At 35.7% G+C, this 17,468-nt stretch overlaps 1 protein-coding gene across 1 annotated transcript in view; it reads right to left on the bottom strand.

Moving 5' to 3' along the window:
- The window catches only part of LOC103609019 (vacuolar protein sorting-associated protein 13A-like), a gene marked incomplete at its 5' end in the record, with an annotated part of 117,223 nt that overhangs the window by 3,276 nt on the left and 96,479 nt on the right, over positions 1–17,468 (bottom strand). Inside the window, 3 exons of the mRNA XM_008593395.1 lie at positions 1,165–1,239; positions 2,488–2,611; positions 5,490–5,575. Coding sequence (XP_008591617.1) covers positions 1,165–1,239; positions 2,488–2,611; positions 5,490–5,575 — 285 coding nt within the window. The remainder of the gene's footprint in view (positions 1–1,164; positions 1,240–2,487; positions 2,612–5,489; positions 5,576–17,468) is intronic.

Here is a 17,468-nt window from a genome sequence, read left to right as displayed (position 1 = left end):
AAAAAAAAAAAAAAAAAAAAAAAAAAAAAAAAAAAAAAAAAAAAACCCTCTGGGATAAAGTCACATGGTGACAGGGATTAAATGGGAAACTTATCATAGAGAAAAGGGAATAAGTGGTAATGCCCTTCAGCAACATAAAAGAAAGTGGCTTAAAAGTCATGCTACAAACATACTCCACCAGGTGACATGCATATAAAGGCTCTAGTCACTTTATTCCTCTTTCTTTGTAACTCATCCCTCTTTCTGTTTTCTACTGTTAGTATGCCAACATTGCCTTGTATCACAAGGTCTATATAGAAAATTGCACAGCACATGCTAATTGGTACAAGGTATGTGTGTGGGGGGGTATCCTGGTTGGGGTCCAGATATGACAAATGAACTAGTTAACAGTCATATACAACCAGGACCAACATAGAGAGCAGTATGAGGGAAGGAAGCCAGGTATCTGTTCTGAGTGTGGGCAGAAGGCCCAGGGATCAAGTAAAGGAACCATGTGCTCTTATTGTAAGTTTCATGACATGGTGAGTACAAGTGTCAGGAATAGCACCTTAGCAGTGATCAGTGAGGTCGGATAATCAGTCGATAGTCTTAATGCTCTTGACAGTGCACATCCTTGTGATTGCCATAGTCCCTAAAGTATGCATAGTGCCTTTTAGATCATGCCATTCCCATTCTGAGGAAACTATGGTTACTGACTTTTCCTAAGGTCCTATTGTCAAGAAGGAAGAGAACCAGTAGTATTCAAACCCAGATTTTCAGACTACAGGCTTAGCCTGTGTGTCATGCTATGGTAACTTTAAAAAAAATATTTTAGTTGCTGTAGCTATACAGTACAGAAATCAACAATGTGGGGCTATCCTTTACCTGCTGGAGCTGATAAGTTAACACTAAACTGAAATAATCTCTTGTTTGTTGACTTTTTTTTTTTAAAGCAAGGTATTATAGTTAAGATTTAAAGTAAGATGGAGCAATTTGAGTTGAAAAGCAAGTAGTTGCACTAAATAGAATTTGATGAAAAAGTCTGAGGGAAATGTTATCTACTTACATATGAAGGTACTTTAAAAAGTTCATGGAAAGATTTGCATTATCTTTTAATTCTATTTTTCCACAAATATGGCTTTGAAATTAGTAGCTCCTATTTAGTAAAAGATTCATTATATTTACCCTAGCATCTTCTGGAGTCTTGAAGTTAATTATTTTTCCAAACTCTTTGGCATGGAATACAGACTTCACCCGTTCCTATAAACAGAATAAGTAACTTCATTAAAAAGAAAATCCAGTTGTAGAAATACAATAAAGAAATGCCATGCAGCTTTATTAGTCTATGCCTAAAGCATCCATCTTACACAAATCAGGCACCTTAAAAAAGCCACAAATTGGGAACCGATAAGAATCAAAACCAATGGAAAAAAAGACTACATTCTAACACATCCACTATTACTAAACCTAAGTTAAAAACATTAAGTCGAAGATTTCACTTGCAAAAGCCATAAGGGGTTGATATAGAGGACTGAAGAAGATAAGTCTGGGAGTAGAGCCACTTTTTTCCTCTCCAGATAATTTCTCAGACAGTTCTTGATGTTGTGTATGTATGATGCATACATCATACATGCATGATGCATACGTGTGTGTGTGTGCATATTTGTATTTCTGACATTTTAAACCACTCGACTGTTTACACTTCTTTGGTATTCTGTTTGGTATTTGTCGGGCAGAACTGTCTCAAAGCAGATATTAAGCATTTGAGGGACAAATAGAAAGAAGTGGGACGACTGAGGTCAAGGATGGTGTTGACCTCTGTAACTATGAGTAAGGTCATTGAAGAAGCAAGGTGGAGGTTTTGGTAGTCACAAAATTCCTACAAGTAATTCAAATATCCATGCAAATACAGACTCCAGAAAAAAATCAGATTCTTCTATTTCAAAAAAGGACCACTGCTGATACAAGGTCTCAATAAAAGGTGGAAGGGGAAGAAATCAAGGATGTAAGAGGAAGTGTTATCTTTAGAAAGAGAAAAAGATATGAAAAAAGCCAGGAAAGCAGTATAGGCTAGTGCAGAGGCTAATAGCCACTACCCATCACTTCATACATGGGGAAGGTGGAGTTCTGTTACTGAATATAAAATGAGCGCCCAGGAATGTTGTTATCAATGAAATAGCACAAAAAGTAGCACAATTTTTCTTGGCCTAATTTTCTTTTCTTTTAACTTGAGCAAGATAGCAGATGCAAAGGAAAACCATACCAAGACAAAGCAATGTCTATAAAATGCCCAGGAATGTTATCAATGAAATAGCACAAAAAGTAGCACAATTTTTCCTGTCCTAATTTTCTTTTCTTTAAACTTGAGCAAGATAGCAGATGCAAAGGAAAACCATACCAAGACAAAGCAATGTCTATAAAAGAGGTGGAAACACTTCAAAATTAAAAAGGACTATTTCAATGCATTATTTTCATTTCTAAGTTCTCAAAGAAATCTATTCAACATACCTTTGCTTCAATGCGCAGTCTTCTTCCATGAACAATGAATGGCTCTTTGGTAAATTCATCAAAGCTATACTGCCACTCACATGTAAGTTGTCCAAATGTTCCCTTTGTTACAAATAATATACCACTGCAAAAGAAAAAAAAAAAAAAAAAGGAAAGAAAAGGATCCACCTTAAAAGATGAAGCACTTCTATTCAGTAACAGAAGTATACACAGTCTTTATAAGTGCACATGGAATATTCACTAATACAGACTATATTCTGGGTCATAAAATACCTAAATGAGTCAAAAAAAACCTCTACAGCTATATACAGTATGTTCTCAGATTACAGTGGAACTAAAAAAGGAACCAATAACAGAAAGATAAGAATATTTCCCATTGCTTGGAAATTAACTTTTAAATAATCCACGGGTCAAAGACACTCAAGAGAAATTAGAAAATATTTTGAACACAATGAGACAGAAAATACAGCACAAAATTTGTGGGATGCAGCTAAAGTAATGCTTGCCAGGAAATTTATAGCATAACATACTTACATTAGAAAAACTGAAGCACTAATAAAGTCAAATATATGAGTACTTCAAAAAGTTCATGGAAAAATAGAATCAAAAGATAATATGAATCTGTCCATGAACTTTCTGAAGTTCTCCCATATAGGGCACTTGATAAGAAATAGGAAACATTTACAAAACCAATCATCAGCCAATATTTTGGGGAACTTTCATGTAATTAACACTTTAGAATAAATGCTTTTATTACTGAGGCTCCATATAATATATTTCCTGACATACATCAGAAAGAAGCTAATCGACCCACGTTGAACAGAATCAACATGCTGAGAACCTTGGGTTTTTTACAGGCACAGTCTTATTGTCAATTTAAGAGGGAAATTTCAAAAATTATCATCTTGGACTTCTGATTTTGATCAATTCTTATTTTCCCATTTTGAGGGAAGAAATCAAGAAATGAAAAAAACATTCTGTCTATAATAATTCTATTTAATTCTTCCTTCAAAAGACTTTTTTCCCAAATTTTTCTTTCTGGTTGAAACATAAATTATAGGTGCAACCAAAGGTTTCTTTTAAGTAACATACACTTTTAAGTTAAGGGCTCATCGTTGGGATAGAGAAGGAGAAAGATAATCAGGATTTATACCTCTCACTTCAATCTTCTGTCCCTGTTCCCCTCTTTTACCAATCCTGGATTATAGGGGCTCCTGGAAACCTGGTGGAGCTCAAATACGTCTCCAACCATGTGAAAAATCAAAGACAGGCTAATGTTGTAGCAGGTACCTAGTAATCCTTTTTCCCGATTCAAAGATCCTTTATGCTCAAACCAGAACCTTTGAAAGAAAAGGAAACCCTACCTGCGAACACCATTTAATCAACTACAACTAACTCACTTCCCTTACTCTGCCAAGGTACATGTGGCCTCATTGAAACAGGTCTATTATGCTGAGAAGATACTTTTTAAAATGTTGCAGGATTTGGAAACAAACTTTGCAACTGACTCATTTAACTCTGATGAGTCACCTTTCCTTTACTCAATGGCAGAGAGTTAGTAAAAACATGACTGAAAATTTTTGTAAACAAAAATGACTGTTGAAGCACTGTCTGTAATTGTAAAAGTTTAGAAACAAATTACATGTAAATTATGGTGTATACTTCTAAATTAATATTACACAGCCATTTACAAACGAAGAATGATCTCTGTATACTGATAGCCAATAATCTTCAAGATACAGATCTCAAGTAGAAAAGTACATAATAGTATGTACAACAACTCATTTGCATATGAGTTGTTGTACATATGTGTGTACACCTGTATAGGCATAGAATATTTCCAGCAGGATATAAAAGAAACAAAACAGGCTGCCTCTGGGAAGAATAGAGGGATTAGTATCTGGGCAAAATGAAAACTTACTTTCTTTACATGTATAATTTCTAATACAGGGTTTCTTTCTTTCTTTTTTTTTTTTCCTTTTTATCTTTTTTACTGACAGGTAACGGGATCGCAACCCTTGGTGTTGCGCCCGCACCGCGCTCAGCCAGTGAGCGGGAACCGGTCTCCACATGGGATCCGAACCCTCAGCGGGAGCCGCCGCGCTCCCAAGCGGCGCACTCTCCAGTGCGCCACCGGGCCGGCCCTAATACAGGGTTTCTAATAATAAGGTTTCTACTTGGTGTTAGCTTTTAAATAAGAAAATTAAGATACTGCTGTAAATTCCAGACTCAGAAATTATTATGATTAAAAACATTAAAATTGCATTGCTTAGTAGTCAACTTGAGCCAACAAGATGCTTACATAACTTCACATTTTCAATACTGACCAAAACCACATAGATTGACCGTTCCTTTCTCTTTAGCCATAGCTTCACCTGCTCAACCCCATTTTCACTCTGTGGCACCTGGAAACCCCCATCTTAATACTGTACTTGCTCAGGGCTTCCCCCAGTTTAACAATTAGGATTCCTGCACACTTGCCCCTCTGAGGTTATACCACTGCGTATTTTTGCATGAACCCCTCTACTGTCTACAAGTCTATCTGGAGATGTTGTTTCAGCTGGGATTATCCACATAAAATTTTATGTTTCCACTGGTATATCCACTTAGGTGAGTGAATTTATATTTATGCTAATGAATAAATACTACCAGAGGGCTGTTGACTTCTGGGGTAATGTAAAATTGTGTAGTTTTTCAGAGAGCGGGAAGCTTACTTTTGAGAAGATAGCTTTATGGAATTTCTGTACCCCTTTGAATTGACTGATACTGATAAACAAATACTAAAATATTTAATTTATAATTATGTTTGTGCATGGCTATATGTTTATCTGTATGAATGGACAAAACCGAAACATAAATTTATGTAACATTTTAGGAACCAGGCTTGCAGAGCAAGAGAACAGTTAGCAGGAATCAGTGTGACTATATGGAACAAAAAGTGAGTAACAATTTCACCTCATGAGTGGCTTATCTAGTTACATTTGAGAAAGAAAGCAAGTTACCTTCTAGTTATCATTAACATATCTGTTTTATTGATCATGACATGGGTAAAATATTTGTATTTTGCAAATCTTCCATCTTCCATGATCTAAAAAAATAAAAAGGCAAGAGAGAATGAGAAAACTGGTAACATTCCTATTCTGTGCAAATCATGCCTTATGATCCTCTAAAAACCATTTCTCAATGGGGGCAACAGTAAATATACATATCAGAAAACAATTAAATATTCACAAAATCACGGCTACTTCCTTTTTAAAAGCATCATTTGCACTGCTTTATTCAAGATTACATAACTGCAGCAATGTCAATCTGTAATGCTAGATTTTTAGAAGATATTGTTATTTTACAAAGTTTAAATTCAGTTTAAGGGCTAGCTGGTTAGCTCAGTCAGCTTGTTAGAGTGTGGGGTTATAACACCAAGGTAAAGAAAGGGTTTGGATTCCTGTACTGGCCAGCAGCCAAAAAAAAAAAAAAAAAAAAAAAAAAAAAAATCAATCTAATGAGGTATTGAACTATTAGTCATTTTTTTGTTGTTGTTGGTTATTTTGTTTTGTTTTGTTGGCAGCTGGATGGTCTGGGGAACCGAACCCTTAACCTTGGTATTACAACACTGTGCTCTAACCAACTGAGCTAATGGGCTAGGCCCCTGAACTATTCGTCATTTTACGCTGTAAAATATATTAGTATTTGATCACATCTGTACAAAAACACATGTGAACACTAACATATTTAAATGTAAGCATCATATAAATTACTATCAGCCCATGTCTTGACTCTTCCCTGAAAATTCCCTAACTGCCTTACAAACATACTTTTCTTTGCCAATCTTACAACTCATTTAAAGCAAGCAGCAAAATAAAAAGAAACATAGTTTCTGGACAAAAAAGGGACCCTCATGGCCTACGTAGCCTGTACAACAATCTTTATTTTCGAGAGCACTGAAACACTATGAAATTGTCTGTTAACAATTCATTGCTCCAGAACATGTAAATATAACCATATAAATAGTTATTTTAAATTCCATTTTCAATAATATTTGCTCTGAGTATGTACTTTGGCTATTTGAAATATATAGCAAGCTTGACTACTGTTTTTAAAGGCAAGCAAAATAGCTGTAACTAAAATCCCTCAAGAAGAGGCATGTTAAGAATTTAGTCAAAATGTCTTTTCATTGCAGACAGAAGTAAAAAACAAACGAACGAAAACATCAGGATGAGAAATACAGATTAAATGCATAAAATATAATGATTATAAAATACTGAGAAAAGAGTATCTTTACTATTTACTGTAATAGGTAGGGCAAATAAACACAAATACCTTATATTTTATATATATGAAAAAGGGACATAACCACAGATTCAGAAGAAATTAGTAAGAATTACCGTAGTACCCTCTTATCCATGGGAGATATATTCTAAAACTTCAGTGGATGCCTGAAACTGTGGATGGTACCCAAACCTATACACACTAAGTTTTTTCCTTTACATACAAGATACCTATGATAAAGTTTAATTTATAAGTTAAGCACAGTAAGAGGTTAACAGATTTATTACTGAATAATAAAACAGAATAATTATAACATACTGTAATAACAGCTACTTGAATGATTATTTCTAGAATTTTCTATTTAATATTTTCAGACCCCAGTTGACCTCAGGTAACTGAAACCACAGAAAGCAAAACCATGATAAGGGGGACTACTGTATTAGATAATGTATAAATTATGCAAATAAACCAAAAAACTTAGGCGAAATGGATCATGTTTTAAGAAAATATAAATTATTAAGAGGAAAAAACCATCAAATATTGAAGAGAAAGAATAGAAATTATTTGCAGATGACATTATATCTGGAAAACCCAGGTACACAAAACCCAGTAATCACTTTGGAAAGGGAAGAAAAAAAATCCTGTAATAAAAAAAAATATTTTACAAATAAATCTAACAAAAATGTGCAGAACTTATGTGGTAAATGCTATAACATTCCACTGAGGGGAATACAAGAAATTTTGAAAACAAAAATCCATGATTTGTTCTTGGATATAAAAATTCATTACAGTAAAGATGTTATTCATTCCCACCCATTTTTATACACACACACACTCAATGTGACCCCAAGATGGTGGTTTTTTGAGGATGTGTGTGGCAGGGAGGAGGGTAAAGTGATTTGACAAAATTATACTAAGTTTACTAGAAAAAATGTAATGATATCCAATAAATTATGAAATGAGAATGAGAGGAAGTATCCTAGCAGACATTAATATAATTTATAAAGTTGCAGTAGTGAAATAGTTTGGTTCCAGTGAAAGTATATACAGACATATCAATGGAAAGAATACAGATTATAGAAAGTGACCAATATGCATATAGGATTTTATAAAACCCTATATATCCAAATAGAGGAATTTATGAAATTAAGACAGCATTTCAAATTAATGGGTAAATGCATGTATTATCAAACAAATGTTGTTTCAGGCAACTCACTGGCTAAAGCTGGATCTTTCTCTTGTTACCCAAGTTAATTCTACATGGATCAATGATTTAAGTATACAAAATGACTATAAAAGTACTACAAAAAGTAACATTTTAACAATCTTGAAGTGGGAAAGGTCAAAATATAACAAAGTCCATAAAACATAACAAAAAATTGGTAAGTACAAAGATATTAAACACTACTGAATGGCAAAACATTAACCAAATAAACAGATATAAAGTAAAAGAACACAAAAATCAAAGGACAGGTTGGTAAAATATTGGTCCATACAGAGATATAGAACTAATTTCATAATATAGAGGAGTCTAGCAATGTGAATAATCCAACAGAAGAAAAATGAGTAGACCAATAAAAAAATGTGTAAAGGATATGAACAGGTAGTTCACCAAAAAAAAAAAAAAAAAAATGTGACCAATAAACATAAGAAAATATTCAACTTAACTCAAAATCAAGAAAATGAAAATCAATTAAGCATACTCTTTGAGCCACCAATTCCATTTCTAGGATTTACCTTACACAAAAAGTATAGTACACATATTATAATTTTCATAGCAATACTGTATTAAAAACAAAAAATATAAATTAATTGGGGACTGGTTAAATAAATTACGGTGCAGCCATACAATGGGACATTAAGACATCATGAAAAAGAAAAAAAGTAGATGTGTATACCGATTTAGAAAGATGTGCGAGAAATATTTTTTACTTAAAAGAAATTATATTACTGAGCATAATGTACAGGGAGAAAGAAAAGCAGAAGCACATACATGTATATATACTGTACATGCATAAGAAATTTTTGGAAAGGTACACATCACTCTTCTAGCATTTGTTTCCGGGCTAGTGAAGGGTAATGGTGGGGGTAGGAGTGAAGTTTTTAAACTTTACATCCTTTTGTTTCTGTTTTTTGATATCTGAAAAGAAATTAGCCTATAAAGTATTTATTCTCTTTTGTTCTATGTGGCCAGGTTTTAAAATCAAGAATACAAACGTTACTTCCTCAAGAACACCACTACTAATAGAAGTCAAGAGTCTATACACCCATTAATAGATCATAACCTTCAGATAGTTTAAAAGCTATGGTTCAACTTCCAGTACCTAGCTTCTAATTCAATATATTGTTAGTTGTGAGCATTGCAGTTGATCCAATCTCATCATTTTGCACTTTTCAGACCCGATTTAAATCAGGTTTGCCTGAGCACATAAACAAGTAAACCAATTTCAATAGTCACAATAGCATCTGGTATAAATAAATAAAAGCTCAAAAAAGCCCAAAAAAGTAATTCATGCAATGCTTTCTGGAGTTCATCTAAAACCTTAAATAGAACACTTGAAAGATTAATAGACATTATGGTCATAGCAGTCTGCTCTGAAACATAATCAGCTGTATCCTTTGTTATAGAGTCAATATATTTGGATACATGTCAAAGATAATTCATTGCACAGCACAATTTTGCTGGTCAGTCTTCATACAAACATGTGAATATGGGATAAGAATAGCCTTATAAGCAGAATCCCAAACTTTGAAACTAAAATCCACAGCAGCATGGGAGAGAATGCGACAGCTTATCAACCACGATCATCTTTTAACATTTTGTGAAGAGTCCACAAATGTCATGCTTTTGGTCACAATTTCCTACCTAATTATTTGTCTTTATAAATACATTATATAGGAGGCTTTATACTTCAAAACATTGTTATATATTTTAGAAAAAAACCCCAGGACTTTAGACTTAAAAGGAATGTTATTATTCATCCAAACCAATCTCTTCCTTTTATACACAAAGAAACTGAGGATCAAGTAATTGTCTAATCAATCCATCTAAATCTTCACAACAATCTTGTATAATTAGTTAAAGTTATAGTTAAGTGACTTGCTTGGGTTTATTTGCAAAACTGGGCTCAAGAAGTTGGTTTCTTCATTTCTAATTCCAGTGCTTTTCACTGTACCATGATGCTTCTCCTTTCTCCATGGTACCTCAAAAATGTCTTTGATATTCCTGGATGCTCGACTGCTGAGGCAGGCTGATAAGGCAGCACAAGTTGGCTGGATTTTTCTAGGTCAACAGTATCCAAATAGTTTAGTTTCAATAGCCTACCTTTCATCCCAAATAGATGCTTGGTATAAATGTTTCTACTAAAATAGTTAGTGATACCCTTTAAAATAAGTGAAGAATTAGCAAAATCAGGGTTAGGAATCACTATGTGGGGCCCTCAAATAAAGACCAAGATTTGGCTGAAATATAAGGGGATTAACAATAGTCAGTACTTTAGACATGTTAGCCTCATTCATATGCTTTTGTGTTAAGGGAAAAAAGATTTTTGCTTCTTTCATTAAAAGTGTAAGTGAATTACCTATCATAATTTGAAAACATTCTAAAAGAAATAAATGGAGAAACACAACGGAAACTGCATTCATTACATATAATTGTCAGAATCTGTAGAAAACAATTAAAATTAGGGTTATTGGAAAACAGGTCCCTTTTGCACTTAGAAAAGATGAGTATGTACACTGTACTTTATTAGACGTAAATAAATTGAAACCAAATAAGAAACACAAAGAAAGTAGGAATTTGAAGGATAGTGGTGTCTGGGTTACCCTCTGATAATATTCATATTTCCCGTCGCGTAAGTCCCAATACTTTAGAAAAAGAACACAAGCTAGAAACTATAGTAACGCAGACATTTCTAACACTCTCAAGTCATCCAAATGTAATGAAGTAGCAGCATTGCATTACAAATATTTCTGAAACCAAAAAAAAGAAAATATGAAAAGATTTATGATAGGAATAAACCACTTAACATGGAAGTCTTTAAGTCCCAAACAATATAAAGTGCTAATCATTAATAAGAAATATATTTAAGAAAATTGGGTAAAGGGTAAAAACACATAGTTCAGCGAAAAACATTGATAAAATCTGACCAACAGCTGACTCGTTTGGAAGACAAAATGTCTCATAGAAGTATAAATGAGATTTCTTTTTTAAAAGATAGCAACATAGGGGATAAAAGGGAAATGATGTTCATTTAGATGAAAGATAAAGTAAGAGTGAATGCTATCAAGCAAGAAAATCTACTAGATAACAAATAAATAGTTTTACAGATTGGTAATTTGAAGAGTCAGGAAATGAAAGGTTTATGAATAGATTCTACTCAAAATTTAAGCTTTCAAAACGAACAAAATTTAGGGAGTTAATTGTAAAATGGTAAACAGCATTTTTCAATTTAAGAAGTAAAAAAATAGACAACCTGTTCAAAACAATCTAATCTTTAGAGAAAAACCTAGTCAATAATTTCCTGAGAGTTTATGGTCTAGGGATAAAATGTTTTACTAAATCACTTCAAATGTGTGATTTGAGTGCTATGGCCAGGAAAAAGAAGGTATTTAACTAAGCATCATGATCAAACACAGTAGAAATTTATTGCCTCAAAACTTAATGACTTCATATATAAGAGAATAAATGTAAACAAGAGTAAAGAAGTAATATTTAGCTTACCCTGCAAGACAAGTTGGTTTCAAAAAACAAACAAACAAAACCCCCAAATATCATTGACCGTGTTATTAAATCTGAAGAGGAATTAGCATTGATTTAATCCCTCATACCTGTCTCCTCCCATGCTAAGAAGCTATCTTGACTGTTAGCCAAAGCATAGGTCCAGGCTATGTCAACAGCACGGACAGGGCAAGACAGCTTAGTTTAACCTTTTGACATAGAATCAAGTGAAAGAAACAACTACATCTTAAGAGATGTGAATTGTCATCAACTGGTACAAAAGAGCCTGGAGAAAGAACAAAATTATGCTTATAAAATAGTTACATGCACTGACAAGAACTGACTGTTAATTAACCTAATACATTCTAGAAGGGCTAGAGTGTGGTGCATCAGGAATAATGTAAGTGCACAGTTGTAAGAGTCACATGAAAGCAGTTTCAGCAGAGCCTCTATTGATCAACACTTACTGACCCATGATACTACATATACCTGAAAAAAACAGCAACATTTCTTTAAAAATACTATAATATCAGGGAACTTCCAGTCAAGATGGTGGACTAGACAGTCCCCAGCATCACTCTCTCCCACAAAGCAATCAATTTACAACTATAAAAAAGTGATGATAGCCAACTTGGTGCCACTAGAGCTCAGGGGAAGATGAGAGACCTACGGAGTGCATGAAGGCAAGAAAAGCCATGACGACAGAAAGAAAAAACCACTCTGTTTCAAGCCTCAGCTGCTTCCAGGCTGGAGCTGCTGAGTGCAAGGAGCAGGAGCTGGCAAAAGCCACAGCTGTGCCCGTAAGATGAAGTTGCTTGGCAGCGGCGGGGGAAAAGAGGGCCTTGGTAGCCCCCAGGCCAGCAAGACCACTAGTAGGGTTCCCATGGACCCACACAGGAGCAAGGAGCCACAACAACAGGATAAAAAAGGAGCCACTCATATGCTGGCATGTCATTGCAAGGGACCAGCACATGGCCCATCCAAAGCGAAGTGTTTGCAGCACGGGTGGTGGGGGAGACAGGCCCACCAGGATAACACTGCGCACAGCAAGGATAGCTGATCTGCACCCCAATCAGTGAAGGACCACTCAGAGGAGTCTGATCAGGAATACAGAATTGCACGGGGTGCAGTTTGATGAAAAGATGCAAGCCCAGACCAGAGTTTCTACACAACCCTGGTGCACTGGATCTCTCAAGAGCCAGAAGTACCAATAGTCAACCATTAAAACCTGAGCTGCACAAAAAGCCTTCCCCAGGGAATCAGCAGCAAAGCAGCAATTTAGCTAAACCACACAGCTAAAGTACTTGTCCTAACAAGAAGTTCCCCCATTTTAGAAGTAAGCAAAGGATAACAAATTAGTTCCAGTGCAGAGTTTAAGGGGTGGTAACAGCAAATAATCTAACACAAAACTGAAAAGAAAAAACGAAGTACCCGCAACCAGAGACAAAGTTTCGTATTAACTAGTAAAGGCCTTATCTCACCAAAGAACACCTAGAAGGACTGGAAGTCCCCTGGGCTATCAAGCCAGAAAGTGGGGAGGGCTGGGGCCCTCAGCAATGCCCCTGATACCCACAACCAATCCCTTGGCTGGGGGACGAGGGCCTTGGTGACACCCTCCCCGACACATGCAGCCAGCCCAGTGATGACCACTGAGTTGCCGCAAGAAACACCCCGGGCTCTCCTGAGCCAGGGTGGTGGGGTGCCAAGAGCCTTGGCCACGCCCCTGACATCCACAGCCAGCCCAACAATGACCACTGAGCTGCCACAAGAAGCACCCTGGGCTCTCCCAACCTGGGGCAGTGGAGGGCCTTGGGCCTCAGCCACGCCCCCCCCCCAACATGTGCAACCAGCCCAGTGACAACCACCAAACTGCCACAGGAAGGCCCCTCAGCTCTCCCAAGCCAGGGCAGTGGGGGGCCTTGCACCTCTGCCACGCACCCCTGACCCATGCAGCCAGCCCAGCGACGACCACCAAGCTGCAGCAAGAAGGGCCCTGGATTCCCGAGCTGGGATGGTGGGTGCGAGGGCTTTTGCCACACTCCCCTAACATCTGTACCCAGCCCGGCAATGACCAAGCCACCACTGGAAGCCCCCTGATCTCCCCGTTGGAATGAGGGGGGTGCCACACCCCTCAATCCCACCCCTCCTCTTTCCTCCTTCTTTCATCCCATTTCCTTCCCCTTTCCCCCCTCCTCCTCCCTCCCAACTGCACTGCAACAACATCCTAGCATGTAAAAAATACTAATAAAATTACATTTTCTTTAAAAAATAAAAAAGTATATAATCCAGAGCAGTGTAAATCAGTGAGATCTTACTATGTCTACCACATACCAATCACTGTGTGGAAATTATCATGGTATTTTAATTATTCTATTAGTTTTCAAAGGAAAAAAAGGTAAGATTTAATGATGCTTTTATTTTGGCAAGGAGGAGACAAATGAGGAATACAGGATTTATATAATGGTACCAAGTATTAGCATAAAGTGGTATTCATCGGGAATAATAAAAATATAACAATGAGTTATTAGACACTATACTAATAATTATATACATTATCTCATTTGTTTTAATCCTAGCAACAACACAAAGACAGGCACTATAATTGTCTCCATTTTAAAGTCTGGAAACTGAGGTCAGGCAGCCATAACAAAAGATTACAAAGTTAGTAAAAGGAAAAGACTAGAATTTAGTTCAGATTTACTTGGCTCCAGAATCCAGGTCCTGAGCTACAGGGTATTGTTGTATATCAAATAATTATTTTCATTATTAAAATGAGTTAGCACAGAAGAGCTAAATATATTCCAGTAGATGCAGTGAGATCTCATTTTAAGTTTACTGGAATATAGATTCAGATATCCCACAAGCTGTATCATGTCTCTTGCAATGCTTCGATTTAATATAATATGTAGAAATCATTCTCTCTTTGGAAGATGGGTCATATCTTATGTGTCTTTTGATTCCTACAGTTCCATAGAGCCTGACAGGTAGCAGCTAAATAACAAACATGAAGACTGTGAAGAGCCAGCATTACAGGGTTGTTCTCTAGTGTGGCATGTGTTTGATCCCCAACCACCAGAACAATAAAGCTGATTATAATTATAAGCTCATGAAGGATGAGCAGGAATCTTGACTACTCTCTTCAAGGCTGTAAACCTAGTATCTAGAACAGGGTCATACGTGACTAACAGGAGTTTAACAAAGACTAATAGAATGAATGAATACATGGCATTACATTTTTTCTTTGTATTCATGTAAACTATGTCACCAATCAAGCCAGCAAAAATTCAATTATACATTTCACTCCTTTGGCAATTTTAAAATTCAAGATAGCCTGGCAACTTATTCCAGAAAGGTTAGCTTTACACAAAATATCCAGTCTCCCATACTTGTATTCCCACACTGTATCTTCATGAGATCTCTTACTAAAACAAGTACTTCAGACTTGAAGTACCACGAAAGAGTCTAAATGCATTTCCCTACAATGCATCCCATAGGTTCTTCACAGTGGTAAAATTTCACTAAAAAAATTCCATTACAGTTCATTAGAGCCATCATAGAATATCAATTTCACTTGAATTTCTAACTAAAGCCTCTTTACAAAAACAAACCAAGAACTGAAAAACATGGTGCTTTTTTTCAGAGGACAATTTTGCATTTAGATAAATGAAAGGGGCTAATCTAATTTTGTATGAAATGAATTGTCTCATTTAGCAAGTAAGCAAATCCTTTCTTTCACAGGACATTCAGTTAATAAAAAACAGACTTTTCGTAACTTATACTAAAGCCTTCTAACGACATTATTGCTAGAGAGTGTGTGCACGCATACACACACTCACACACTTCTGAGTAAGCTTTACTAAACTCACTGCATGCTGAGAATCTGTGTGTCCAAAGTAATTAGGGGGTTTTAAGCTCTAACACTTCAGTAGAGAAGTCATGAGTTGAGTCCCATATCAGAATTTAGCACTGTTAGCTTAATTAAGGCTGAAGACCTTCTAAACTAATACTTAGTACAGAGTTTTAGCTCTATTTTCACATCTTTGGTAAAAAAAGAAGGCAAAGCTCAAACTGAACTATTCAAGCTTAACATCTGCAATTTCTGTTAATGTTTCAATGCACTAAATTTTCTACTATAATAGTATTTATCTCTCCCTAATATATTTACAAATTTAAGAAATGCAACGATGACAAACTTTGAAAGAGATTTAGAAATCAAATTAGTCTCATTCAAGTTACTGGATTAAAAAAGAGAATTAATAAATTTATTTTACACTTGGGATGAAGCAAAAACCTAAGCTCCCCCTAATCACCTCCAGAGGAAAATTAATTTCAAAGCCTCATTCAAAAAGCATTTTTACATAATACTGGAAGGTTTTAAGTGGGGTGAATTACTCCACTGGACTAAAATAAAGTTAGTGGGACACACTATTAAATGTTCAAAAGTCTGGGCCTTCGAAAATGATGTGACAAAGACTCTCTAAGACACTGCTAAACTAATAGATGAGGAAAGAGAATCATATCCAAGTTTGACAGGTAATCTTTTACATGGGATGTGCTTTAACCAAAATGCTAAGAACTCTAATTTGCCTGGATAATAAAGTTTGGCTCTCTTCAGTTTTCTCATCCCATTCAGAAGTACCCTCCTGGAGAGGAAAAGTTACAAGATGAAGAGTGAAATCCAATAAGCTTTTATCTCTTAGTTTTTGCCCACTTACTCAAAATTTCAGATGAAGACAGGAAGAGTGTTCAGCACTATTTTGGTGATCTGACTGCTAAAGTAAGCCCTTTCTTCCAGATTAATTGTAATTCTCCTCATGAAGTAAAGGAAAAGACCACGTCAACTGAAGGCAGCTATCTTCCAAGTGCTATTAAGGCACTGTTTGAAGCTAATTATAAACATCTGTAATTTCTGAAAGAAAAGAAATATACAGCAAACGAAAACAGCCTTCCTTCTATAACAACTTACGTATCTTTTTAAAGGATTCACACAGATAAAATTCAAAAATACCTGAGATGGCTAATAACCCCATGGGACAATTCAGCTGTCAGTATTCATACACAGTGAAGGACACAGGGATTACACACACACACACACACACACACACAATTTTAAAGGAAGATGTATTTATTTAAGGAAAAGAATTTTTTTTAAAAAGGTAGAGTCAAAAGGTAGAAACATAACCAATGAAAAAGAAAAAGCTTCTACATTGGCTATAAAAATAAAGATTCTGCTGGCTATTCAGGTGCTCCAGAAATAAATGTTTCCTACACTGGGGATTATTCTATAAATGGCATGCTTTTTCAATCTTTAGAAGTTAATAATCTTGTGTATAAAAAGTCATAATAAAATAACAATATAAAATGGCAATTTATATTTGGATAACTAAGTGAATAAAAATTCAAAAAGGAAACATACCATAAATGATGGAGAGATGAAGGATAATTTTTTTCTTTTCTACAGTTTTCTAATTTTCTTTAATAAACATATATTTCTTTAACAATATAGAAAATACCTTAATTTAGGAAAATTTTTATATCTTCTATAAAATACTAAAATTGTAGACTGCAACTCAATATCAGCAAACTGATTCAAAAGAGCGATTTAGTTTTTTCCATGGAAAAGTGGGTCTCTAAATTTTTTAATTCACAGAAATGTCAAGTCTTATTGAATATTCAGAAAACCTTTTTTTTTTTCCTTTTTGTCTCTTTTTTCGTGACCGGCAATGGAGCGCAACCCTCAGTGTCACGCCCATACCAGACCGGGACCGGCAACGGGATTGCAACCCTCAGTGTTGCGCCCGCACCTCACTCAGCCAGTGAGCGGCCGGTCTGTATGTGGGATCCGAACCCTCGGCGGGAGCGCTGCCGCGCTCCCAAGCGGTGCACTGTAGCAGTGCGCCACCGGGCCAGCCCCAGAAAACCTTTTTAGACAAAATGTAGTTAACAGGTTATTGATAAATGATAATTTATAATAGAAAAATATAACATGTCCCCA

This window comes from Galeopterus variegatus, unplaced genomic scaffold, assembly GCF_000696425.1.
Source record: "Galeopterus variegatus unplaced genomic scaffold, G_variegatus-3.0.2 Scaffold9091, whole genome shotgun sequence".
Lineage (NCBI taxonomy): Eukaryota > Metazoa > Chordata > Mammalia > Dermoptera > Cynocephalidae > Galeopterus > Galeopterus variegatus.
Note: the sequence above shows the minus strand (reverse complement) of the source record. Positions and strands in the feature narration are given on the sequence as shown.